General features: G+C 39.1%; 1 protein-coding gene across 3 annotated transcripts in view; it reads left to right on the top strand.

Annotated features, from left to right (window-relative positions):
- Nucleotides 1–26,563, top strand: part of NALCN (sodium leak channel, non-selective) — a 243,044-nt gene that overhangs the window by 50,753 nt on the left and 165,728 nt on the right. For all 3 annotated transcript variants that reach the window (XM_026859826.1, XM_026859811.1, XM_026859819.1), the window contains exon 7: nt 3,282–3,436. In XM_026859826.1, coding sequence (XP_026715627.1) covers nt 3,282–3,436 — 155 coding nt within the window. The remainder of the gene's footprint in view (nt 1–3,281; nt 3,437–26,563) is intronic.

The raw sequence follows: 26,563 nt of genomic DNA, 5'->3' as shown, positions 1-26,563 counted from the left end.
AGAACAATAAGATATTAATTAAACCAAAGGGCAGACTGAAAGTTTTCACCTTTTCTGTGGACAAGCAAGATGAATTAAAATGATTAATTTTAAGGCACTGGTCTGAAGCCTCAGGATAACAGGGTGAATACTACAAGATTTTCTTTGTAACTTTCAGCATTTCATTTTCGGTGTTTCTATATGAAAAGTCTGTGCTGTGACCAGAAAGTCAGAATCAACCTAAACATGAATGGAGAAATGCTATCAGCTGTTTTTTTTCTCAGACCAGAACTCACCATGATTGGCTTTTAAAGTCTGATCTGAAATTGCCCTAGGACTGAACCACAAAATGGGATTTTTGTTTGCTGGATCAGAGAATACAAGGAAGGAGAAAAATGGATGTTGCTTAGCTGTGTCCCTGTTCAGCACAGTTGAAGTTATCTCAAAATGCAGCCTTTCTTGTCTTTGGTTTACCCATCTGACTCATAGTAGAAGTAACATGAATCCTCACTTCTGCGCTGTAACACTGTTTTGTGTTGCTTTGTAGACCCTAACAGGGACCTGCTCAGGATGGAAGGGGGCAGTTTGCTAAGGCTACCTACATCTTAACTAAACCACTTCTTGGGAAATGGGGTGACCAGTGTTTGATTTTGGCAAATGACTATGTATTGCAATTAATAACTGGGTGCTGTAAATGCTGAGGGGGAACTGGCTGCCTGAGCTTCTCCTTACCAAGGTCTGGGAGTACTTGGGTACCTATCTTCATGTGCACATGCCACAGGCACAGATTTAACAGGACAGGTAGCGACAACATGTCCTCCCTGTCCTTCTGGCTTCTACGTCCCTTAGTGCTGGACCTACTTGAATTCCCAGTTTGGTGCAGCATGACAGGGCCTCTTCAGCAGCTCAGCCTCAGGGACCAGAAGAGCTTGGAAGACAAGTGATGCTCAGCCTCTAGCAACAACTAAAAATGGTCAACACACTGCGTTGCGGTGTTGCCCCTTGTCTCGTGATCTTCTATTTTTCAGTGTTAAATTTGCCAACATAAATCAGCATGAACCAGTTCAGAGAATCACAGAATCAACTAGGTTGGAAAGGACCTTGAAGATCATCCAGTCCAACCATTAACCTAGCACTGACAGTTCCCAACTACACCGGATCCCTCAGCGCTATGTCAACCTGACTCTTAAACATCTCCAGGGATGGGGAATCCACCACCTCCCTGGGCAGCCCATTCCAACACCTCACAACCCATTCTGGAAAGAAATGCTTCCTAATATCCAGTCTAAACCTTCCCTGGTGCAACTTGAGGCCATTACCTCTTGTCCTATTGCTTGTTACTTGGTTAAAGATGCTCATCCCCAGCTCTTTGCAATCTCCTTTCAGGTAGCTGTAGAGGGCGATGCGGTCTCCCCTCAGCCTCCTCTTCTCCAGACTAAACACCCCCAGTTCCCTCAGCCGCTCCCCGTACGACCTGTGCTCCAGACCCTGCACCAGCTCCGTTGCCCTTCTCTGGACACGCTCGAGTCATTCAATGTCCTTTTTGTAGTGAGGGGCCCAAAACTGAACACAGGAATCGAGGGGCAGCCTCACCAGTGCCGAGGACAGGGGTCAGCTCCCTTCCCCGTCCCTGCTGGCCACGCTAGTGCTGACACAAGCCAGGATGCCATTGGCCTTCTTGGCCCCCTGGGCACACTGCTGGCTCCTGTTCAGCCGGCTGTCAATCAACCCCCCCAGGTCCCTCTCTGACTGGCAGCTCTCCAGCCACTCCTCCCCAAGCCTGTAGCGCTGCTGGGGGTTGTTGTGGCCCAAGGGCAGCCCCCGGCATTTGGCCTTATGGAAACTCCTCCAGTTGGGCTCAGCCCATGGCTCCAGCCTGTCCAGGTCTCTCTGCAGAGCCTCCCTGCCCTCGAGCAGATCAACACTCCCACCCAACTGGGTGTCATCTGCAAACTGACTGAGGGTGCACTCGATCCCCTCATCTAGATCATCAATAAAGGTGTTAAACAGGAGTGGCCCCAAAACCAAGCCCTGCGGGACACCGCTTGTGACCAGCCACTGGGCCCGGCCATCCATACATTTTTTTTACCCAGCAAGTGTGTGATTTTCCAGTTTTGCCAGGAGAAAGCTGTGAAAAATGGTGTCACAGGCCTTGCTGAAGTCAAGGTAGACAACATCTACAGCCTTTCCCTCATCCAATAAGCAGGTCGCCCTGTCGTAGAAGGAGATCAGTTTTGTCAGGCAGGACCTGCCTTTCATAACCCCATGCTGACTGAGCCTGAGCATCTGGTTGTCCCGCATGTGTTGTGTGATGGCACTCAGGATGAGCTGCTCCATCAGCTTCCCGGGCACCAAAGTCAAGCAGACAGGCCTGTAATTTCCCAGACCATCCTTCTGACCCTTCTTATAGTGGGCATCATATTGGCCAATTTTCAAATCAGTTGGGACCTCCCCGGTCAGCCAGGACTGCTGGTAAATGATGGAAAGCAGCTTGGCAAGCACCCCAGCCAGCTCCTTCAGCACCCTCGGGTGTATCCCATCTGGTCCCAGAGACTTGTGTGTGTCTGTGTGATGCAGCAGGTCACTGACTGTCTCCTGGATTGCGGGGGTTCAAACCAGTTCAGATTTTTTCATGTATTCTACCAAATCATTACTGGACTGATCAGGTCTGTTTCAGTCACAGCAATACCTAGATACTAATTGCACTAAACGTGATGATTTGACTTCTTGCCTGTGACTGTGACTATTCATCTGTGGTGGAAAAATGGCCGGACCAAGGTACAAGAAGCTGAATGCATACTGAGGTGACTGATAAGTCTGGCTGACAAGAACGAATACTGAGGTGGCTGACATCCACAGTGATCCTTTTGAAGAGTGTCAAAGCTAGCTCAACTAATATCTGTGGAAGTCAAAGTCACAATATTGAATGCAGTTGAACACAGTCTTGGGATTTGCAAAGGATCCTGAAGCAGTAAGTGTTCAAATTGCATTAAAGAGCGATTGGAGCAGCTGAATGTTAACTCCTCTGTGTCTTGGAGAGTCTATATTTTTGATGGGGTCTCTAGGCATTAGTATGAAACTTCTGCTGGTAGTATTTGTACTGTCATTAAATAAGGCTGAAGTCTTCGGAGACTGTTAGCTTGCCCTTTACAATAAGTGCTTAATTAATGAAAATAACATGTACCAAAGAACATCAGATAGCAAAAATAATAGCTGGTTTCACTTTAGTCCTCTCGCTTTCAAGTATTTAGTGTTGCTATGAGCTGAATTTATGTAACACCTTAATTTTGTATTTTTCACAGAAATGTAACCTGGAATAATTTAGCTATCCCAGACACCCACTGTTCCAGAGAACTAGAAGAAGGTTACCAGTGCCCACCTGGATTTAAATGCATGGACCTTGAAGATCTGGGACTAAGCAGGCAAGAGCTGGGCTACAGTGGCTTTAATGAGATAGGTCTGTCCTACTGGTAAAATCCATTTCAGTATCCATTTAAAAATGTTTATGAAATGAATAGAATGGATAACTCATGTCTGTGCTGAAAACATATCAAGTGCAATCAGTATTCTGCTCAAGTAGAGCACATGCCAGAAAGAGAAACTGTGCTATTTGCTTTGGAATTATGAAGTTATCATCTATTTTTACATTGCCTGGGATCCCAGGATTTAAATAACTTTAAAACAATGTCTTTATTTAAGAAGAGTCAACCGTTGATTATCACCAGTATGCAAATGTGATGACTAATTTCTGGTTTTTATTTATGATTCGTTTTAGAGTATATAATTCATCCTATTCGTCTAATTTTAGTAGTTCCCATGAGAAAAAAAAAACCACCCAGGATTACTTTGATAATCATCTTGGTACTAAAGACAAGGGGGGAGAGAAAATGAGATCATGTATATCTTTGGAAATCTCAATCCAAACTGTGTAAATCAGAACATCATCCAGTAAAACATTTGAGAGTCAGGCAGATTCTCCAATACAGGTGCAATGTGTTCTGTGAAGAACACTGCAGAGTCACCAAGAGAAAACATTTGCTGCTAGCTGCCAATGTGTCGTGCTATCCCCTCAGGGAAGCGAGTGTAGAACAATAATTCAGGAAAGGTGACAAGAGCATGGGCAGCTGTGGCAAGATCCATATCCAAATGGAAAATATGCAGTTACCCTGACAGAACATTATGGTTATCTCGCATTTATTTAACAGACAAAGGTCCAACAGGAGCCTGCAACTGTAATTTTTCATTTCATCACAGGTAGGGAAGTCCCTTCAAAAGATAAAGCATGCCTGCAGGCTGTATTCTTTCTCATGCATTTATCTGACTCTGATAAGCTTTTTTTTTTTTTTATATTTTTCCTGGACTGAGCTCCAGACTGTTATCCTGGCCCCAGATGAACTTGAAGGTAATGAAAAGATTTAATGACTGAATGACTGCAATCCAAAATTTTTTTTGAATATTGAAAGCCTTTGCAGCTGAAATCACTGCAGTTGGTTCCCAGGCTGCTGAATACACACAATGAGCGAGAGAGTTACAGGAAATGGTCTGAGTCCTGTTACAACAAGTACTCTGTGATACCAAATGCTTTCTGAACAAAAACTGTTATTTGTGTCCTTTCTTTTTCTTGTGGGAAAGGGAGAAAAATCTGATTTCAGCCAGACTCTATTCTGTTTCCTCTGGGAGTCAGAAGCTTACCAGTTGTACCAGTACTGCTAGCTGAATAGTACTATTGATAGTATCTATCTTTTACATAATTCTTTTCTTCAGTAGATCTCAAAGGGTAACTCTGATCTCTCAGACAACCTTCAGATTCCTAAGTGAATGGCATACTGCCATGCCTGGGTGAACATGAGCTGAGTTCACACTAGAAGCTAAAAACATCCACATGCAAGTTCTCTAGTTCGAGATGGTTTGGGAGAGGAGCGTGGGATAGGTGTATCACCAGAAGAATTATGCCTCAGATTGGAATCACCCTTCTTACCTTGACATGCAAAATTATTTGTGGCATTGAAGGCTGTTATTCTATCTGCCTAACTGACCACTGGGAAGAGTAGCTGCAATGCCTTAGACAAGCTTAGTTGGGTGGGTGATCTGAACGAGGCTCTGAGTGCGTAATAAAGGAGGCCAGTATGTTTTTAATGATGGGAACAAGTTGGCAAAGACAGGTGAAATAGTTTGTCAAAGGGTGCCTGCAAAGCTGGTTATACAAACAAGGCTCAAGCTCCAGTCTCCTAAGTTGCAGTCCTATACTTTATCAATATTTCATTCTGAGTGCTGCATTTTAAAGATTAAAGATTGCTAACAGACTTAGGAGACTTGTCATTGATATATTGGTTTTGTCTAGAAATAGGTAACCAGGATATATCACCTCTTGGTACAGCAGCCAGAAGTTAAGTTGAATATCAATTGAAAGCTGATTACTAAACTTTAAAATACTGGGTAAGACGCAGCAGCTTTGCTACAAAATGTTAAATAAGCATCCTCAAATTAGGAATGTTATAAACAGGGTTATAACTATCATAAATCTCCATTTTGTGACGCACCTTTGTATGTAGTTAACAGGTAAATAATGCAGTAGATCTTTTCTGTGTATTTGTACTATTTTATTGTATACATTCACTGATATTTTACTTGCAGATATTATTATGCATCCTGTCCTGTGGGTTCCTGAAATCTGTCATTACAAAAATCACAAGAGATAGCAGTGTGGCAGCTACTGTATAATTAGCACCACTTAATTTGCGGTCTATAAGTACACACTATGCATATTTGGATTTGGTAATTTCAGTTATTTTTCTTCTCTTTAAAGTAAAAGGGAGGGTTTTTAAAGATTTTATTACTGGGTGAAAACCAAACTGTCCTAATCATATAGAAGTTAATAGACTGTTTTATACTCTGAGGGCTATGCCAAGTAGGTAGTTGCATATTTAGAAAATCCCTTCATTTTGGCCATACCCTGCTCCCACTTTTAAAAATGTCTTTGATTTTAAAAGGAAGAAAATCAGAAAGGTGATAGTGTAAGTTTTTGTACTTGACAATATATTTATTTCTCAAGTTTTGTATTTTTAGTTTTGAGGTGTTCTGTTCATCTGTTTTATGCATGCTTCTGTGCAAGTATGTATGTGTTGTTTAAGGAAGAACATAGTTATAGACTACTGATAAATATGGTTGTAGTCCTCTTGTCAAGATAATCCAGGCTATCCCCCTTCTGATGTGGAGCAGACTTCACAATCCCTGCAGGCAATCCACTGCACTGCTTCATTGTCTGTACTTTTAGGAAGATTTTCCTAAATTATAACCTGAATCTTCTTTATTTTTTTTCAGTCTAAGATCATAATTTCTCACCTTATTCACAACTGACATGAAGAAAACTTTAAAAAAGCTTTTCTGCATCTTTCAAGATTATCATTATGCCTCTTCTACCCTCTATGGCCCTGCTGGGCTATATATCTCCAAACGTTTCCGACTTTCGCTATAGGATTTACATTTTCTACCTTAAATTATTCTTATTGTCCTTCTCTAGACTTTATCCTGCTGATTCACCTCTTTGTTGAAGTGCAATACTGACAGCATACCACAGTTAGAGACATTATTTTATGTGGTTTTAAGCTCTATTATAGTTTCTGTATCCCAGTGAGATGTTTTCCGTTTTCAGAACAGCATGTTGTGGGTGATTCATGCATTCTTCTGATTTGTTACAGCCCTTGTGTCCTTTTGAAAGAGCTACCATCACTGCTTCCTACCCTTTATTAGTTTACTTGATTATTTCTTTTTAAATGTAGACCCTTACATTCATCTCTGTTGAATAGCTTTCTTCTTTTTTCTGACTATTTCTTCAGTGTCCAAAGATCTGGAATTTTTATGTTTTCCTCCTGAATACTTTCAGTGCCTCTTATCTTACTTTTATCTGAAATTTGATGAGTATAGTTTATTTTCTATCAACCTGGTCAAGAGCAGAAAAATAAATAGAAACAGACCAAGAACTGACTCTGTTGGAACCTCATTTGACAGTCTTCCTTTCTGATGATGTTGCATTGATAGCTGCTCATAAAGACACTTAACAAATGGTTCTGCACCCATCACAGAGTAGTTTCACCTAGCCATGTTGTCATGGTGAGACAGTGTTAAAAGTCTTAAAATCAAGAGGTGTACCATCAAGTTCTCCTCTCCTTATGAAAATGCTTCCATTCTGCATTTGTACAGCAGTAATACAAGAAGATTTGTGCCATAGGTGCCTGCACCCTTTCAATATGTATTAATAGTATAATACTTAAACCTGATGTTTGTGAAGGTATTATTTCAAACATGGGATGCATCATCATATATCTACAGCTAATGCCTCTGTTCCTCATTGTATGTATTTCTAGATTGGACATAGAATGAAATTAGCATCAATTATTTTTCCAGCTTTACCAGTATCATCTCTAATGAGAGTGAAGTTACTAAAATCTGGGGCAGTTCTGTCTGTCTATACCTCTAGGACAGTTACAAGCAACCGTCACAGAGATCTGTCTTAGAACTGTTTGTGAAACTGGAGAACTAATGAAACATTGAGTGGAGAACCAATTAACTAAGGTCCCAGTATCTCAAATCTATTTCTCTGTGAAGTTCTGAAATGGGAGGAGGGAATAGTAGAGAAAGAATAATCTGGCTCCCTAGATGAGGTGACTTCAGATGTTTCAGATTTCAGCTGATGAGGGGCTAGAAGAAGTTACTGCTTTCTTCTGGTAAGTTGATCATAAATTTGGTAGAAACCTGAGTACTCTTTCCAACAGAGTGACACAGAACTTTACTTCTTAAGGAGGTGTTGTTCTTACACAGTGGGTGCCCCCGTATTAATTGAAGTCTTTTATCCATCAGGATGCCTGAAAGATTTTTCAAATACTACCTGTGGGGCTGAGTGGGAGTAAGAGAAAGGATATGAATGAAAGGCTTGGCTGGCTGTGGATGTGGGTGGCAAAGCTCCTTACTATTGACTATACCTGTATGGTACTGTCAAGCTCTTATCTTTCTCAGACTTCTTAGCTGATTTTGATTCAGGCTCCTATAAAAACATTGATGTTTCCTTCATATTAGAAAGGCCTTCAGCCTTGTTTCCCACTGAGAGCATCAGGTACATTCACAGCTGGCCTGTTTCTTCTTTTTGATTTTATTTTCTTCTTCTCTATGTTTTTCCTAGCTGTGTTTAATTCCATAGGATATAGCTGACGGCATGACAGTATCATGAAGTGTGCAAAAAAAATTGAACTAAATATTGAGAAAAATGACCTTTGTTTTGTGAATAAACCCCAGCAATGGTACAACTCATTAGGCATATGGTTGTATTTGCATAAGTATTTGCATCTGATATATCTAAAAAGCATAACTAATTGCTGAATTGAATAAGAGCGTTCAAGACTTGGCAAATGGAGAACTATAACAAGTACTTCTGTCTTCCATGTCACTGTTTATCTGGGTGTGCATCTACCTTTAGTCAATATTTAACATGACAGTAATTGCTGTCAGGGCCACACTAAGGTTGTTGGTAGAGCTGTCTGTGTGGGTGCTGCTGGAAAGGGTTTCACATAGACACAAATGTGCCAGAACCCCCACTGTTGCTGGATCCTAGGCAGTTTTCCTCCTTACCTGTACTTTTCACGCAGTACAGATCCTTTTACAATTCAGGTTTTTGTAACATCTGGCTAGTAATCATTCCACATGCCTCGTGGGTGCCATTATCTGTAATCATCTACAGATGTACACTTGCAGCTACATTACTGATTTTACTCTTCACGTAATCCTAGAGAACCTTTTTTTTTGGTGATTTACAGTTCTACATATTGATTCAGATAGTCTCCAGAGAAAAAGGAAGTCCCAAATGAAAGATACCTAAAAGTTTAAAAATAGTCTACAAAGCGAGAGTTTTATGCCATGAAAGATCATTCTGAAAGGAGGAGATCTTACTCTATGCTGTATCATCAACCCATCTGTCAATTGCTAGGGCCAATAGCCTATTAAATTATACTAATTACATGGTGTACCTGCAGAGAGTGTTTGACAGACTGTCATATTAATGTCCATTTTACCTATAATAGATAAACACACACATGTTGTATCTTGGAGACAAATAATGAAATTTCAGTGGTAAGGAGTGCTTCAAAGCACATACATAAAAATTACATCTGTATTAAAACATACTTGCCTTACAGTAGAAGTGAACACTGTTCAATGGCACAGTGAGCAGCAAAATCATCTCATTTCATGAGCTGTAAAACAGTAACAAAGATTTAGGTCTCAGATGTTTCCCACTTTTATTATAAGGCCATTTCCCTTATAATATATGACCCAGAATTTAAATATTCATGGCATGCCTAGAGTTGAGAGCCTTTTTTTAAATTGGTAATCAGAAGAAAAATGTTATATGTCACTGTGAAAAACGTCTGCCACAATTAGATCAAAAATGAACCTAATTTAATGTTTGTAAAAAGGAATATCACAGTGGGGCCAAAGTCAACTTCCTCATTTCATTCATAGGTATTGTTTTAATAAAAGACTTGTACAGGGATTAAAACAGCCCCTTTGTTTACCCTTAAATTGAAAATTTATCTATCAAATATGGGAGTTACATTGTCTCTCTTAGGAATTCTTTTATGATGGGGAAAATACTTTCAAGTGCTCAACCAGTTTGAATTGCAAAGGTGCTGCTGTTAGGCTGGAAGAATATTGGGGTGGCATTAGGTCCATTGTTCAGAAGGAAGGAATTAAGGTTAAGATCGTATGCTGTGAACCTGAATTTTGTGCCTCAGTGTCACAATCCTTAAGTACATTTTCCATGAGAGATGTAATGTTGCCTAGAGGTTGGGTACCTGTCTCTAGGATTAGAATTCATAGTGGCAGAGTAGTGTGTTGAGTGGTGAGGTGTGATGGACACATGAAAGTTCAAACAACTGGAAAGGGAGAAAGGATGCTTATAGCAGTCTGGAATAAAAGCTGAAAAGTCAGCCTGAATCAGTTCCCAAATTAGGTACTCCTAGAAACAACAAGCATTGAGAGCTACAAATCCATTTGCTTATGTGGACACCTATATCATGAACTTGGCTACAAGAGACTGATATAGGTTCTTAAAGAGAAAACAGAAGTGACCCATGTTTTTATATAGTAGTGCAGAAGTCAAAGTGAGAGACCTGCATTCTGGAAGGATGCCCTACTCACGTCCATGCAGGGGCTGGGGCAAATTATGTTCCCTTCCACCTCCCTCCCTCTGAGTATGCAGCAGCAGAAATTCCTGGCCCCAGAGGAAAGCGAGCAACACCAAACTGGTGACTAGAGGTGACAAAGACCCACCCTTTTCATTCTGTGAAATTATTTTCAATTTTTCTCCATGGTCTGCCTATCACAAAAATGTATAGTCACCTTTAACATTTAGGAGGCTGAACAGTAACAAGACATACCATCATAAGACACTTGAAAATCCAACTTGCTGTTCCTGCTGCCACTGGATGAAGAAAAGAGCCTGTCACTGATGGCAGAGGCTGACCTTTTAATTTCTCTGTCACTCCACACACCCACTTGACACAGCCTGCTTGTCTCTTGGTGGCAGTATTAGCAGCTACTTGGTCTTTCCAGGTCTCTGGCATGGGCAAGAAAGGCAGGTGGATTATGGCTGATTAGTTGTCCTAGGCAACTGCCTTCTTTGCCAGCCCTGAGACTTCAAGGTTTATGAGGAACAGAGAATTATGAGTTGATGAACAGAATAAAAATTATATTTGCAGGTTTTTTCTTCAAAGTAGGAGATATGACTGATAGTGAAAAAGATTGCAAGGGCGTTTTCAGCTTCCTAATACACCTCCTTCCTCCCCCCACTGCCCTTTCACACAGTTATCTCCACCTGAATGAAGTCAGTGTAGTTTTGCACATAGATGCTCCAAAATGCAGATCAGCATCACCACCACAGCCTGAATCCCTTGGGTCTGAGTCATTTGGTATCTGGGACAGTAGAAAGCAATGAAAGAATGTAATTGTTAAATCAGAGCCTCCATTTAATTGTACCAGTTAAAGGCTGAGAGATTGAGCTCTTATTGAAGAAGCATTGGTTCAGTAAAGATTTCATCAAAATTTGTGGTTAGACTCTTTTATTCTACAGATGATATGTACACTTGATATACATACTGAGTCTTAATGTTTTGTTCATCCTAGTAAGTGCATCATAGTATTAAATACTTTGATACACAGGTCTAATCTTATTCCACCTATACAGCTTTTGGATTCAGGGACTTGCATGCAAAGTGCCTAATAAGGCAGCCTTCATCCATGACTGCGGCCTGTGGAGTTATCATGGTAACATGACAAGTGATAATGATATTAATGTGTGAAGGTGTCAGAATGAAATTAGAGAAACCATTCAGACTGTCTAGTGATAAAACTCATATTTTATAAATGTGAGACAAAATGCCCCATTAGTCCAATGACTGAGAAACCAGTGAAAATAATTTTTTCAAAAAGGTGATAGATTTTTGTTTTTCTCACTGCAATTCCTTCCTTGGCCTTGCAGATGGAGAGCCTTAGGGCCTTGATCCCAACTGATGTACTGTTATGGGCAAAAGTGTCTCCACTCAGAGGATGTCACTTACTTGTTTTACTGCTAATTAACATAAACCTGTAATCACTTATTCAGGTATTAAGATACAAGGAAGAGAGTTAAAGAGACAGGGAAAACACCTTTCCTGCTTCACCTGTCTCAACTTCAGTCCACACACCTCTTCTCCCCATGTCTTGGTTGCCAGTACTGTTTTTGCAGCATGTGAGGCAGGGACTGGCACAGACAGCTGGGTTGGTGAGTGGATTCTTTTTTTCACTGCTTCTCATTTCTTACACTTCTGCTGCTGCTCCTTCCTTCTTAATCATCTTCTCTGCTCTAGAATAGCCTTTCCATGGACTGCAGACATCTGTTGCCCAGTGCAACCACCTAAATAAACCTAGGCATGACAGCTGAGACTGGCTTTATATATAGGTACCTTATGGAACGTTACACAGGTTTTTGGTGAGCACAGAGGAGTGAAGAAAAAGGTTCACATGCCCTGTGCAGGTGAGAACAGTTTGCAGTCCTCACTGTGTTGTTCCTTTTGGGAAATAATTCTAGTTATGAAGGATGTGAACACTGTGATGAGTGAAGCATGGCTATGTGAATAAGATAATTAAGTTCAGTTTGTTCCTTAGATATAATGAATAAGTTGAAAGGGAGTCAACTGTTTGGGCTTAAGGCACAGTAGTGTTTTCACTGGTTGCAGCTTCTTAAGGCCTTGCTTACAAGGCCATGTTTAGTTTCTCATCAGAAAGACTTTAATAACAAAAGGATTCGGGAGTTTTGTTTTTTTCTTTGGGATATCTTGTTATTTGGCAGGAAGAAGGGAGGGGTGGGGGGCAATGTTTTAAGGTATGATAATACTTCTCATCATCCCATTCTGTCTGTCTCTGTTGGGTTTGTTAGTATTTGAATCAAAGTGATATTCTTTTCTTCCATTAAAGAGCCTGTCTTTTGCCTCTGATTATTAAATGAGTGAGTGACCCCTCCTTGTCCTTACCTCAATTCCTGAGCCTTTTGATTAACTTTTTTTTCTCCTTCCCAGTGCTGGGGGTTAAGGAGAAAGTGAAGGTTTAAGCCTCTGGGCTCAAACCTTGACATATGGTCAATGTGTTAATATTTTCTTTCATAGTAAATATCTGTGTTGTATTATTTTAGCATTTGTGTTCTTAAGTGTCGTTTGACTTCACTCATGATTTTACATTTTCCTGTTCTCCAAACATTTCTAATGATTCTAAACCTGTTCTTCCTCCCTGTACTGAAAAAATGAAGATCTACAATATATTCAGTTTTTGCAGAATGCAAAAAAACCATTTTTTGACATGATATTCCTCTCTCTTGATGCTCACCTTTAATTCCACTCACTGTTAGCTGCTCTTTCCTTTGAGGTTCCAAATGACAGTTCGTGTAGAGACAGCTTCAGAAAGCACAGTAATGACCATCTTTCTATAAGAGTTTTACTCATAGACACCCTTTCCCATTTCATCAGAATATGTAATTTTTGCCATCAGATGAGTCTGAAGTATTGGAAGCTCTGTACAATCTTACATTACTCTTGTATATCTTGTACAGGGGTATCTTTTTGATTTTCCTCTCACTGAAATTTTCTTGAGACATCAAGTAGAAACAAGATTTTAGGGACTCTTGTCATTATCCAAATCAATAAAGGTAGCTTTTTCTTGCCTGTTTTTTTCTCATAAATTCTAGATTTTTATTCTGTTTGCCAAGTCATGACTTTTTTGATGCCTTGTTCATGTGCTGCCTCTTATACTTTTATGTCACCTAGGTGGCTGAGTTATCACTTCTTCCTTTCCTCAAGAAAGCTTCTCTTTTGACTGCCTTATCCACCATGTGCAATTAATATAATTATTAACTTACTAATTGAGCAATTAAAACAGTTTCAGGCATTCTGGTCTATCCTTCCCCCTCTTGAACTGACAGAACTGAGAGATTTGGCAATGCAGTATGTAGAAAATTAATTTTGCTATTAGAGAATTACTCAGGCTTGTCTAAGAAACAAGGTGATACAATTTAATTCTCAGATTGGTGTACCAAGAAAGTACTGTTGCTTATGAGCAGAAACAGAAATGAAGAAGACTAGGCAAACTTAAGTTATCAAAATGTACTTACATGGCACAAATATTTCTAGTGTTGGCAGTGTCCGTGGGAAGTACATATCTTGCATTGCACAGTAAAGCCAAGTCCAGTAAACCAACACCTTGCAGACAAGACAAAACAGTAAGTTTTTCCCTTTGACCTATCTCCACATTCTGCAAAGCAGACTTTATATTTTGATCCTATTTCTGAACCTTTTGAATAAGAAATACTAGCAAGAACTTTAAAATTAGCCACATAATTTTCTACGTAGGTCACCACTTCTGTAGTTCCCATGACTGTGGTGTTGTGGTGTTGGTCCTCTGTTTCTACAGCTTGGCAAGGATAGTCCACCTTATGCTTGTCAGTTGTTCCCCTTAAATGAATGCTTACAGTTTATTGCTACGTGTACTTTAGCTCTGCTCCAAAAGGAGGTATCTCTCTTTTGTTCAGATGCAACACTCTTGGAACTTTTGTGCCGCTGCATTAGGTTGTCTCAAAAACACTCATACTGGGTTGATGCCTCTGCAAAGTTATTTTTTGATTTGGAGATAGTCCTGTCCTTATTATACCCATTTTCTCCATTTAGATACAAGTTTATTCGAGGGTTCATAAACCTTATAATCACCATAACAGTTTTTAAGCCATTTCCCAGGATGACTGGCTAGCAGCAGACTGCTTTTAGAAATGCTGATATCCTCAGTATGAAGTTTTCTCCTGAGTAGACACTGAGTGATTGGCCATTGTTTACTGACTTTCTTTGATCATAAATACACTGTTTCTCCTTTGTAAATCACTTGCTCCCTCAGCCTGACAAGACAGGGTTTATAACCCTGAATTAACTCTATAAATGAGTGAATATCACTGTACGTTATGCTTTGAAAATACAGTTTTATTTACTTAAAAGTTACACAGTAAGGTTTATAAAAAGCAGACAAATGCACATAATTCACTGTTACTTCCTAGCAGAGATGAGATATGGCAGTACCAGACAGTTTGGAGGTTATAGTGGTTTTAAGGTGAGTGCCAGTTAGCTCTGTTTAGCAAAAATTCTGTGGCACATGGGAGAATTTTTACTATAAAAGGACTGAACATATCTTTCAAACATGAGGTCTTGATGAGCCTTTTGCTGAAGAGGTATAGGTTGCCAGACATCTTCAGATTATTTCGGTTTTGTTCTTTAGTATGACTTCTTTAGAAATCCACCTTAACAAGCAGAATAATTTTTAAGTGGGGGTTCTCTAACATAAGGCAGTATTTAGTCAGTGAGTTTGCATGGTTTGGGGATGTATGTGGAAAGAAGAAGACAGGTCATTTCTCGGTTTGCAGGTACCACAAAGCCAAAATGATCAAACTCTGGCAGGGAGCATGTTTCTTCAAAATTTTAAGTCTCTTCAAGCTCTCTGAATTCAGCAACAGTAAGTTGCTGAAGGGAGTCACATCTGTTACATCGTTGTGTGGATGATGTAAATTAAGTTATACTGGATAACGTATTATCAAAGAGCCTCCATGAGAAGTTTTTGGCAGATTAGAAACAACTGTGTCTTAAATATATTATGTAAGGCCTTGAATTTTCAGTGGAAAGCTGATGGACTTTATCTAAAGTCTACAACTGAACTGATGGACCTGCATGTCTGAGGTCCTGGTTTTGTATACCCTGGCTGTGTCACAATCTTATATTAGAGAGATACTTCATTGCTACTTCTTTGTTCCCGCTGGGTTTTTGTGGGAGAAGGAACCCTGATATGTGGACCAGAAGGCAGTTCCAGTCTCCTTTCCCCAGGGCTGAGGCACCAGTGTCCTGGCACTTCACAGCATATACCTGCTGTTTAAACTGGTTGTACTATGTGGGTCCAAGGGCATGACTGGGATGTAAATATTGGCTGTTACTGATGGTCACAGTGAGTGTACTCTTTGTATTTCTGTCTTGGAAGAGTAACACAGAGATATTTAAATCCACAGATTTGAAAAAAAGGATACTAAGACAATGCTTCTGATTTTAGACAACTAAGTGGCCTGTATTTAAAAAAAAAAAAAAAAGTGGGATGCTCCAGATAACTCCCTTAGCTATTTGATGTTTCTGTGGTCTCAGTGAGGCCTTTTGAGTTGCCTAGTTAATTAAGACTTTTTCTTTTTTAAGCAATGATATAGACACAAAAATATGCACACATAATGTCCACTGAATTAGCTCTGATACACTAACAAATGGTATGTGGGAAGTTGTAGAGTTTTGGAAACTTAGAGTAATTTGAGTAGCCTTCCAGAATTTTAATTTATTGCTGTGTTAATCTCATTGTAATTGAGTCTTGCATTAAACCAGGCAATCAGGTGAAACTAATGTGAATAGATTAGTACAATTGTCTTGTACTGACAGTCAAAGAAGACTTTACAGCTGCTGAGAGAATTCAGTGGAACATACTTTCCTCTGCCATTTCAGGGTGTTCTGTGTTAGTTTCAGCAGCTAAATAGTTGGATCTGTAATAGAAGAAAACACCCTTCCAGAGAGCCTTACCTTTTTTTTTTATCCCCTCAATTTTGTTTGTAATTGTGGATTTTTCCTAATGGCCATCTTTCCCTGCTATGTCTAGTTTGATATATCACTGTGTCATTATACTGTGCTGCAGAGAATTTAATGACCTGTCTGACATCTGTGCTGTGCACTTCCTCCTATCTCTTTTTCATTCCCATCTGTGTCTGGGAACACAGAAAGAATGGTTTACACACTGGACCAGTATGTTTTGGTTGGATTTTATTTTGAAAGTAAGTATTTTTACGTTTTCCTTCTAATATAGATACTGATAAGTACTTGCATGGTAGGGAAGTTAATGTTAAAAAAAGTAAAATTCAGGCTTGCTGATATAAGTAAAAGGCCCATATACTGATCATAAACTGAAGAGATCGAAGAGAAAAGTGTGGCAGTCTTATTAGAAGGGTATAAGAAAATGAAAGTTGAGGTAGGTCAAACGCGACCTTTAATTGCATCTCATTATGCTTTTTTGTACTGTAAGCTATATCACCTCAGACATGTCAATCCCTTATTGACATAAAACTTCACGTATTGTTCCTTAGTTTATCTCATAGCATAGTCTTAAATGCTATGTAAGTTTCCCCCCGTGATTAGTATGAGATCACAAGCACAGTAACAAAAAAAATTGAAAATTCATTAGAGCTCACTGGCACTAGCACAACGGTTGGCTTCTTACTGAACGACTAAAATATTCCCACCCCTTGCTCCCTCCTGCTTCTTGTCTTAAGAGGAGGGCTTATTTGTTCCAGTTTAGGAGTTTAAGGAGTCCAGGAATGGAGCTTGCTGGGGAATGTGGTGCTGGAGATGTTGCAGCTTGCTCTGCAAGACCCAGGCTTCCACAGGGCACCCCTAGGAAATCTTTGTACTGCACCCCCCTGAGAATCTGCAGTGTGTCAGTGCCCACTGCTGCAGATGTAACTGAGTTAAATGCAGCGTAAGTACTATTTCCACAGATGACCTTCTCATGCTTACTTCGTGCTGCCCCTGCTCCAGCATAGCAAGGCCTCCCAGCATGATTTTCAGATGATACAGGCTCTGTGAAAGCAAAGGAGGAAATTTGCTTTTGTACTGCTGCTACTGTTTACTTATAATTCCTATGGGAAGCATGAGTTAAAACACTGGGGTCTATTATCTACAGTGACATTTCTTTTTCCTCTAATGCAGAATGCTAACCAAAGGGTCAGATAACTTTGAAAGGCTAAGTAAAGCAGTCAGGGGACATATGCATGCTAGAAATGCCATGGTCAAAGGGAAATAAATGCACATTAGATCATCTCCTTAATGAGGATTTACTAAGAAAATTAGTAGAAAGAGCTGCTTCAAGCAAAACCAACCTCCCAGCCCGCCAGTTTGCGCTCTGCATGAGAATTGCAGAAAGGCTTATGTCAAAGACAGTGACTATTTGTGTGGATATCTACTCAACAACTCACAGTCTGACAAGGAACAGAAAACAATGTGAAAAAGTGGAAAGAGGAGTTAATGCTGTGACGATAGTGTGAACACCCCTGAAACAAAAGGTGTGACTAATTTCAGCCACTCTAAGGAGCAGGAAACTCTTAGCCAATAGGCAAAGCATGAAGTTAGGCAATTAGAAACCTGTCATTCCATACCAAGAAAATTAGATCCTATTGGTTTAATTATCAGTTAGTGCCATTAAGGCAATATAGCTCTGCATAATGAAAGCTGCAGTTACTGGGTAATAGAGGTAATTGTTTTCACAGTGGAAGATTTTCACTTTCAGACAAGAGCTTCAGTATGTGACCAGTTTACAGGCTTTGACCTTCAACACTAGAATAATGCGTGGGACACATTGCTTTTATCTTGTTGCCTGAAATTTGGTTATTTTATCCTAAACAGCATTTTCATAAAGTTGGTGGAAATGAGCAAAACCACCCACTACAAAATACAATCTACAATAGTCATGCAACATGCCCTCTGTTACTGTAATTAGAGCAGCTTAGCAAATCATCTTTGATTTAAGACCTTTGATTTGATACTACAAGGCCAGCTTGCAGCTTGGCTTTACCACTTCTGCTGGGGAAAAAGAGGGCATAATGCTATTCAGAAAATCTAGATCACAGATGGTCACTCTAGGGGGGGATAGCACACACAGAGCAGAAGCTTAGGTGTGACTCTCCAGCACATCAGCTCATCTGTAGTAACTGACTTAATACATGCTGCTACCCTTGCAGTACCCTGTGGCAAATGTGTAATGGCATACTCCTTCTTCATTAAATAGTGCACAGTCTCACTTTATTATATTGTTACTCAAATATTTAAATACTGAATTACTCTTTTCCTAAGTGTCTTTTCCCTACTGTTCCTAGGGAGTTTCAGTAGTTACTGTGTTCTTCTCCAGGGTCAATGTTGTGACATTGGCACGTGAAGAAATTCTTATACAGTATCTAGTATGCACTGAGTGGTCTTAGAAAAGAGCTGGGTTACAAGCTAAAAGAATAGTAGTTTCTTAGATCCCCTGTGTACTACTGAAATACTTCTTAAATATCTGGTTTAAAGTTACTGTCTTTCCCATAGCAACTGAGAGTAGAAATACTTGAAAGACCAAAAGTTTTGTCTAAGAACATTAAATACTTTATTCTTTGCTCTGATTATAAATTTTGGTTGTGATCACTGGGAGCCAAAGTATCTAGTGTTAAAGTATCTAGTGAGTGATCTGAAAAAGTCTTCAACACATCTAATGAATAGTTACACTTCAGTATTTTTCTGTACTTAGGACACAGTGAGGGGAAATATATCTTGATTTCTTTGCCACAGGGGCATTTTTGTTGTATGAATTACTTCAATATGCAGATAATCGCTATCTTTCCTAAAATCTCAACAGATACTTCCACTGGGCAGACTCTTTAATGGTACAAGCTGCTTTGGAGGTTCTCATAAATACTCAGCAGAATTTAAGACTTTTTGAAGACATACTATTCCATCTCCAGGGAAGGTGTAACTGGTCATTTTGGGAAGTGTCAAGATACATATTGCATCCTACAGTCAGCATTTTCCACTCTCATCCAAAAACTCCTTTAGGTTATCCTCTACCTTTCTAACAAATCTGTACTACTGTCACCTTGCAGTAGAGAGTACCATGATGATTGGCACTTTGCCTCATTTCAGTAAAAGATTTGGACCGCAGTTTATGCCTCCTAAGATTAAGTAGTTAGCGTGAACCCTCAAGTTAAGAGTCTCAGTTCACATCTGAAAAGGAGCAAACCATCACAACAGTTATCACCTTTTTTTTTTTTTTTCCACTGTGCAGAAGATTGCAGTAACTAAGCTCCCAATTTTGACATTTAAACAGCTACGATGAGGTTGGATGACTTTGGGCCTGTGTTTCCATATAAGCTGTACACTATTTAAATTAGTGATACAGAAAGAATGAGTTATTTATTGCATAAAATTCAAAAGAAGTTTAAACGGTTAACAAATTTTCTGTCAGAAGACCTCGTCAGTCACCAGTGAGGCAGGGACATCTAACTGTTCATAGAGCATAGATGTGCTGTTGTAATGTGTACAAGATTAAAAACTTCATAAATCTGTTCTATTTCTCGAGGAGCTGACTCTGTGCATAGCTGATTCATCTTGACAGAAGTTACCCAGGGGCTGACAAATTCAAATAAAATAGATTAGTCACAACAGGACTTCTGCATGTCTATTCTGATAAACTGTGGTATTATTTTCTCCTAATTACCTGCCTATGGCAGGTTTTGCCTGGTTTTTATACTAGTATGTGTACTACTTAAATATCCTTCTGTATTAGCCAACTTTTCTGTATTCTACATATGAATATTTTTCTTACATTTGTTTTTTATCTGCTGTTTTTAAGCATTTTACTTAGAATTCTGAGGTTAAGTGACAATTAATTATGTCTATCATCATCTCTCAAACAAAAAAAGCTTCTATTGTAATGCTGTTTGTCTTGGTTTCAGCTGGGATAGAATTATTTTTTTTCCTAGTAGCTGGTACAGTGTTGTGTTTTGGATTCAGTGGGAGAACAATGTTGATAACACACTGCTGTTATAGTTGTTGCTAAGTAGTGCTTATCCTAAGTTAAGGATTTTTCAGTTCCCATATCTTGCAAGCGAGCAGGTGCACAAGAAGCTGAGAGGGAGCATGGCCAGGACAGCTGAACTAGTCAAAGGGATATTCCATACCACAGAACATCATGTTCAGTATATAACCTGGGGGGAGTTGGCTGGGAGGGGCAGATTACTGCTCCAGCATCAGCCAGTGGGTGGTGAGCAACTGCACTGTGCATCACTTGTCTTTTCTTGGGTTTTATTTCTCACTCTTTTTGTTATATTCATTTTCATTATAATAATTATTGTAATATCCTACTGTTATTATTGAGATTATTATATTTCATTTCATTTTAGTTCTTAAAAAGTTCTTATTTCAGCCATGAGCTTTACTCTTTTTTTCTGGTCTTCCCATCCCACTGGAAGGGGGTAGGAGTGAGCAAGTGTCTGTGTGGTGCTTAACTGCTGGCTGGAGTTAAACCACAACACTATTTAATCCTCTTCTCTAGAACAAACTCTATCTGTTTTCTTTTTCCTATTTTCATTTTTTGCATTTCATGTAGAATCAGAATTCTGTCATTGCCTGGATGTTTTTGTTTTTTCCTCAGTATCTGACACAGAACTATAGAGCAGTAATGGTGATCATGGAGGGGCAGTGGCAGTGAATGGAAGCTGCATACTGTGAAAGCCGTTTGAAAAGTCAGCATTGTACCTTTATTATACCATAGCCACAGATATTTATTTCAGTAACATTCACATATTGGGATGGTAAATGCCCTGGAAATAGCTAAGGATATTGACTGCAGTCATTGAGGCACTAAGAGAAATTCTGAAGTTTGGAGTATCAGGAGAATACTGGTTTTGAATAGTTGCTCTGGGAAGCTTGTAGAATTAATTTAATAGATGTCTGTATGGTTATTTCACAATCAAATTAGTCTTTGCAGTCTTTCACTTGGTCATTTTATCCAGTGAAGAATGCTACTTCTACTGAGCATTTACTCAGACTGTGGTTAGCCTGTTGTTTACAGTAATTTTGCAAGGGTCTTAACCTAATCAAAATAGACTGTGATGTTAGTTGCTTCACACCTGTTTCTTACCTGTTCTCTTCTCAAATATTTTGCCAGAGTTGTCAGATATGATGCTTTATGATATACCAAACTAACTAGTCTCCATCAGCTTGTCTTTCTCCAGATGCTTTCTGATTTCATTCATTCCTTAGAAGTTATATGAAATCCATAACACATATGCTTTCATGAATCTGCAGTATCTCCAAGAACTATGACTTCCTTTTTTTCTAAATGCATATTTACTACTTCTGGTCCTTAAGCAGTCATTCATTTCGGTTTAATATTAGGGTCATCAATAGATTTGACCCACTATGCTGAGAGCAGTTTTTAGAGTGTTCAAATGGTTAGTGCTGCTGTAGTGAACATTTTTGACCAAAGTATGGGGATATTGTTGGTTTTGTATGCAATTCACTTAATCACAGACAGATGCAGGATTACAGCTGTGTCCACAGTGTCCTCAGGCACAATGGGAAAGGTGCAATTTAGGAAGAGTTTTCACTGGAGAATTTCAGTGCAGTTCAGAGTAAGCAAATATTTTGTAACAAAACCAGACTGTACCAAAGAATGACCTTCCCCAGCTGTTGTGCAGTACTTTATTAAATCAGCCACATTGCTGAGAACTTCTGAACAGTGCACAGTGTTAATCCTTTCTACATAACTTCATTAGAAGCATACTTAGAAATTTCTTCTGTCAGGAAGCCAATGAAAATGGAGTAATTAACATTTTTATATTATTTTCTAATTGAGGATTAAGCTTGTGTTATTTAAAGCAGCTGGACTCTATCTGATTTAGTGAGGTTTTATTTGGGGCCTATATCTTCTCATTTACTAGTGAATCCTTATTTTTCAGCTGGAAGGAAACTTTATGATGCTCCTGTCCACTCCTTCTTGTGATCATAGGGAACTGTGCCATATCCATTGTTCATAGAAACCTTAGGAATGGGAGAGGCAAAACAAGATTAAAAACTCTTTCAGGACTTCATTTCTCTGATGATAACACCTAAAAGCAGCCTACCTTATGGTCATAGCCACTTGTTTTAATGCCCGTATTAGCTTTTGTCTTTTTTTATGGTCAGAGACAAGTGATTAGTGATATTTATCCTCTATATTTTCCATTTTTTGGCAACCCGAACTGGGGAACTTTCTATTACCAGAGGTTGTATTTGCAATTAGATGTTTGGCCGTGTATCTTTCTTCTGTGTAGCGCCACTGAGCCATATGCTGGGAAAACGTGTGAACTATGGAATTGAGTCAGAGGCAGGATTTGCACTAATGAAATCATCTGCTTGGCACTGATCTTTGATCTACAAACAAAGTGATATAGATTGACTTGTATTCACGCTGCTCAAGCCAGGTCCCTTCTAGAGCAGAGTGGTCGAGTACAGTGCTTGGTTTTGATCTCCACGGGACCCCATGAGTCACCCCTGTTGCCTCAAAAAATAATTTTAAAATGTTGTGGGATTTTCTGTGAGCATTGTATCACATCCCTGGTGTCCCAGCCCACCAGGGATGTGACTTTATAACCTAGTATTGAAGGTATGTATTGCATGAGGGAATGTCAGCCTGTGGAAGATGTTGGGGGTGTGAGCATATTTGGAATAGTATTGAAGGTGTGTATGGGTTGGAGGGAGCTATGCTTGGTGCAGGCACATCCATGGGAACAGGAGCTTCAGTATTTGACTACATAAGTGCTTGCAGGAGTGCTGCTTTGCAGAAGGCTCAGGCTGTGGTTTGACATGTATTAAGACCCACAGTAGGAATTGCTCAGGATGAAGCAGGATAAATGAATGTGTTACTGTTGGAGTCACTGGAGGAGGCACACAATACTGAATTCATACCAGCTTAATGCCTTTGTGCCAACTTTATGCTGGAGGTAGGAGACCAGACAGTACCTGCTGTGGCACAAGTTGGAGTGCAGACGGACAATGCATGATGCAACATACAACCTGCCAGTGAAACCCCCAAAAAAGGGCATTTTTGAGTTGACAGAGTCATCTTACAGCAAATCAGTACTTTGTGTCATATGGCTGTGATGCTTTTGACATAGCGTTCAGTCTTACAGTCAGAATTAAGTTATCATCAAATCATGTCCTGAGTGACATTTTATTTATTCACAGTGTTACTTTACAGAAGTTAGAGCTACAACCGATGACTCACTTATGCTTCCTTTATGGAAGAAAAAGGAAAAAGGGCATTTTGCTGAAGAATATGGTTTAGCTGGTTCAGAAGCAGTTGAAGTTGGTTCTGTGCCTCCTACAACAGTTTTCCAGGCAAAACTCTAATGCAGGGTGCTTTTTGCACTTCGAACTCAGTGTTTCTTTGTAACCTTGACATGCTACATTTGGAAAAGGTAGTGTCTGTGTGCAGCCTAAACACACAGAGATTACTATATGCATGGTAATACCATTCTTTTTGTAACTAGTAAGGATGAGACACTGTACTGGCTTTACATAACTATAAAACAGAGGATTTAAGAGGATTTCTTCTCACATTCTTTCCCAGCTTTAATTTTCATAGTTTGTTTTTTGGTTGTGATAGATCAGTAGAAGATGGCCTTGCAAATCTTCCTTTGCTCTTTGCACAATAAATAAAGGGATGTTAGACAAGAAAGCCATGTGGTTACCAGGCCAAATAATTTGTACTGTCAATGCTATAGAAAGAAAATGAGTGGTTGTTTGATGCTCTTAGCTGTAATATATAGGGGGAAAAATATCTTAGGATGTTTTTAGTCAGTGAAATTCTTTATTACTAGGTTTTCCTACAAATGCAGGTTTTGTCACATACCTTGCCCACCTCATATTATTAATTTTCTCCTTGTATGATTTCTCTTACATTGCTGTGTTTTGTTTGTCTTTTTTTTAAACTTGATCAGTGATTTACTGTTAGGATTCCTTTCTCTGGAACGTGATTGTTTACCTTTCTGTTCATTATACAGATGGTAACTCAGACTATTACCTAGTGGCTGGCAATAAATACATTCTTCTTTCTGGTTTTGAATGTTGTTGTTAGGATTGAGTATATTTGTCTAGGAGTAAATCAGATCATTTAGACAGTAAAATCAAGGAAAATAAGACTTGCAGGTAATGTGTTCTTTCTGACACAGAATATTTAATGCTGTAAAATTGGAGAAAACCAGTATGTCTCAAAAGGATTATGTTTGAACGTCCAGCTCACTGCCTGGTCACTCCAAGATTGAGTCACCTCTACTTATGTCATTCCTTATAGATGCTTGTCCGATGTATTCTCAAATCCCACAGAGGAGACAAATTCTGCAGCCTTCTCCGATATCCCAGTGCTTGCTATTGCCTGCTAGCAGTTGTTTCCCCTCTATTACAATTATTTCTGACCTGAGCACATGAATCCTGCTAAAAGCATTTAGTTGTTACTTTACAAATTCCTTAGGAGAGTCACTGAAAAGAGTTTTAATGCCAGGGCACCACAGATCTGCCTCACGGTCAGTTTTGAAAGCAGACATTTTTTAAAATTCTCTGTTGCATTTGTCTTTATTTAGGAAGCCCATTTCCCAGATGCTATAAAATGGATGGGTCTGGAAACAGTTGTGTTTCCTTCTCTTGACCACATCTTATCGTATCAATCTCTAGCTTTATTTTTGATCTGGCAGGCAGTTTAATAAGTGTTTTGAAAACAATGTATTGATCGAATGTACTGTTTTCCCAATGTTTTTTATGTTTTGTGGGGACTCCTGTGGTAGAATCTCAGAACCATAGATCTAGCTGTTTCTACTACAGAAATGATAAAATTCCCTTTGGCCTCAAGCACTAGCTTTCAGGCCAGGATTGAAAATTTTATACTTGTCTTCTTCAGCATCTCAAAGAATCAGGCTACATCCAGCAATCTGAACATCAGCTCACATGCCTGACCTTGGGCAGTGTGATTTAAAAATTGTGAACACAGTTTTCTCTTCAAAAATATTAATTAAATGTGCTGGCAGAGCTCCCATGTTAGGATCAGAATTTGCTTCCTGTTCTAAAAAATATGGGGACATAATGTATCAATATAAACTTCTACCTAAGCCATGGTAGGACCTATGGACACGTTACTGAGGATAGCGATATAAAGTTCAGCAGTAACTGTCCTTATTTCCTTATTTTATCCCTGAGTAAGTGATATTAATTAGAGGTGCCTTTGACTTCAGAGAAGGGAGTGGATAGACTTCCAAAGGTCTTTTTTAAGATGAAGAGTAGGCAGAGGTAGTGAGTTACTGTGAAGTAAATGGTATGCAGAAAGTCATCCCTGAATATATGCATGTCACTTGTTTGCTCCTTGAGATCTAAAAGCTCTGATTTCATTTCACCAACTGAAAATTATTTTCATATGGAAGATGAGGTCTGTTTAGCTCATCCTTTGATAAAAAAATAATGGAGGTAGATCTGATCTGTATTTCTTAGGAAACTGCTTCACTGAGCAATGCCAAAACTCCTTCTTTTTCAGACCACATGTTCATGTGGCTCAGTACAAAATGCCACATTTTCTACTTTAGCGAAAAGCTTTGAAGAAAATCTGTTAAATATCATAGATCTATAAGAAATTAAAGCAGCTTTGAGTCAAAGTGAAGAGCTGACACGCACTTACACAAATAATAAACATCTTTGCAGGTAAACTTCATCCTGAGGAGAAAAAAAAAAAAAAAAAAAAGAATATCTGAGAAAAAAAAACACATTGATTTGACAGTGAGAAATCCAGGAAATTTCTGTTACGAGTGTGTGATACTATTTTCAGTAGTACATAAGGATCAGAAAGGATTTCTGCAGAATGAGATAATATTGAAAACAAGGTTTAAACAGAGTGTATTAAAACTTTGAACATTCTCTCTCCCCAGAAATATCTGGCAGTTCATACAGCCTTTCTTGCCAAAGGTTTTGATTTTCATCTCCAAATAAACCTGCCAGCTGCTTAGTCTATTATTGCTAGTCTTCCAATAATTCTTTTGATAACCAGTAGATCTCTAGTCGTGCAAACACTTTCTTTTAAGACAGTCAAGAATAAAAGAAGTCAGATGTTACAAGAATTGGTTTTCTTTTCAACTCAACCTTTCATTTTCTGAAGGAGAGAAAAAAAAAAAAGTTGTTGTCTGTTCTTTCTGACATCCGTGTATGTTTTTAATTTAAAAAAAAAAAAAAAACAACAAACCAAACAAGATTCTTCTGACACCCAGCTCTTAAAATCAGAAATTTTTAAGTCTCACCTTAGACATTGATTGTGTTGCTGTTTGAGGAAAGTCTCAGAGTCTCTAACTTAATACAGCCATCTCTGAAACACAACAATATACTTATCTCACAAAGGTGCTGTG

The sequence above is a fragment of the Athene cunicularia genome, assembly GCF_003259725.1.
Source record: "Athene cunicularia isolate RWA chromosome 1 unlocalized genomic scaffold, athCun1 chr1_part1, whole genome shotgun sequence".
NCBI lineage: Eukaryota > Metazoa > Chordata > Aves > Strigiformes > Strigidae > Athene > Athene cunicularia.
Note: the sequence above shows the minus strand (reverse complement) of the source record. Positions and strands in the feature narration are given on the sequence as shown.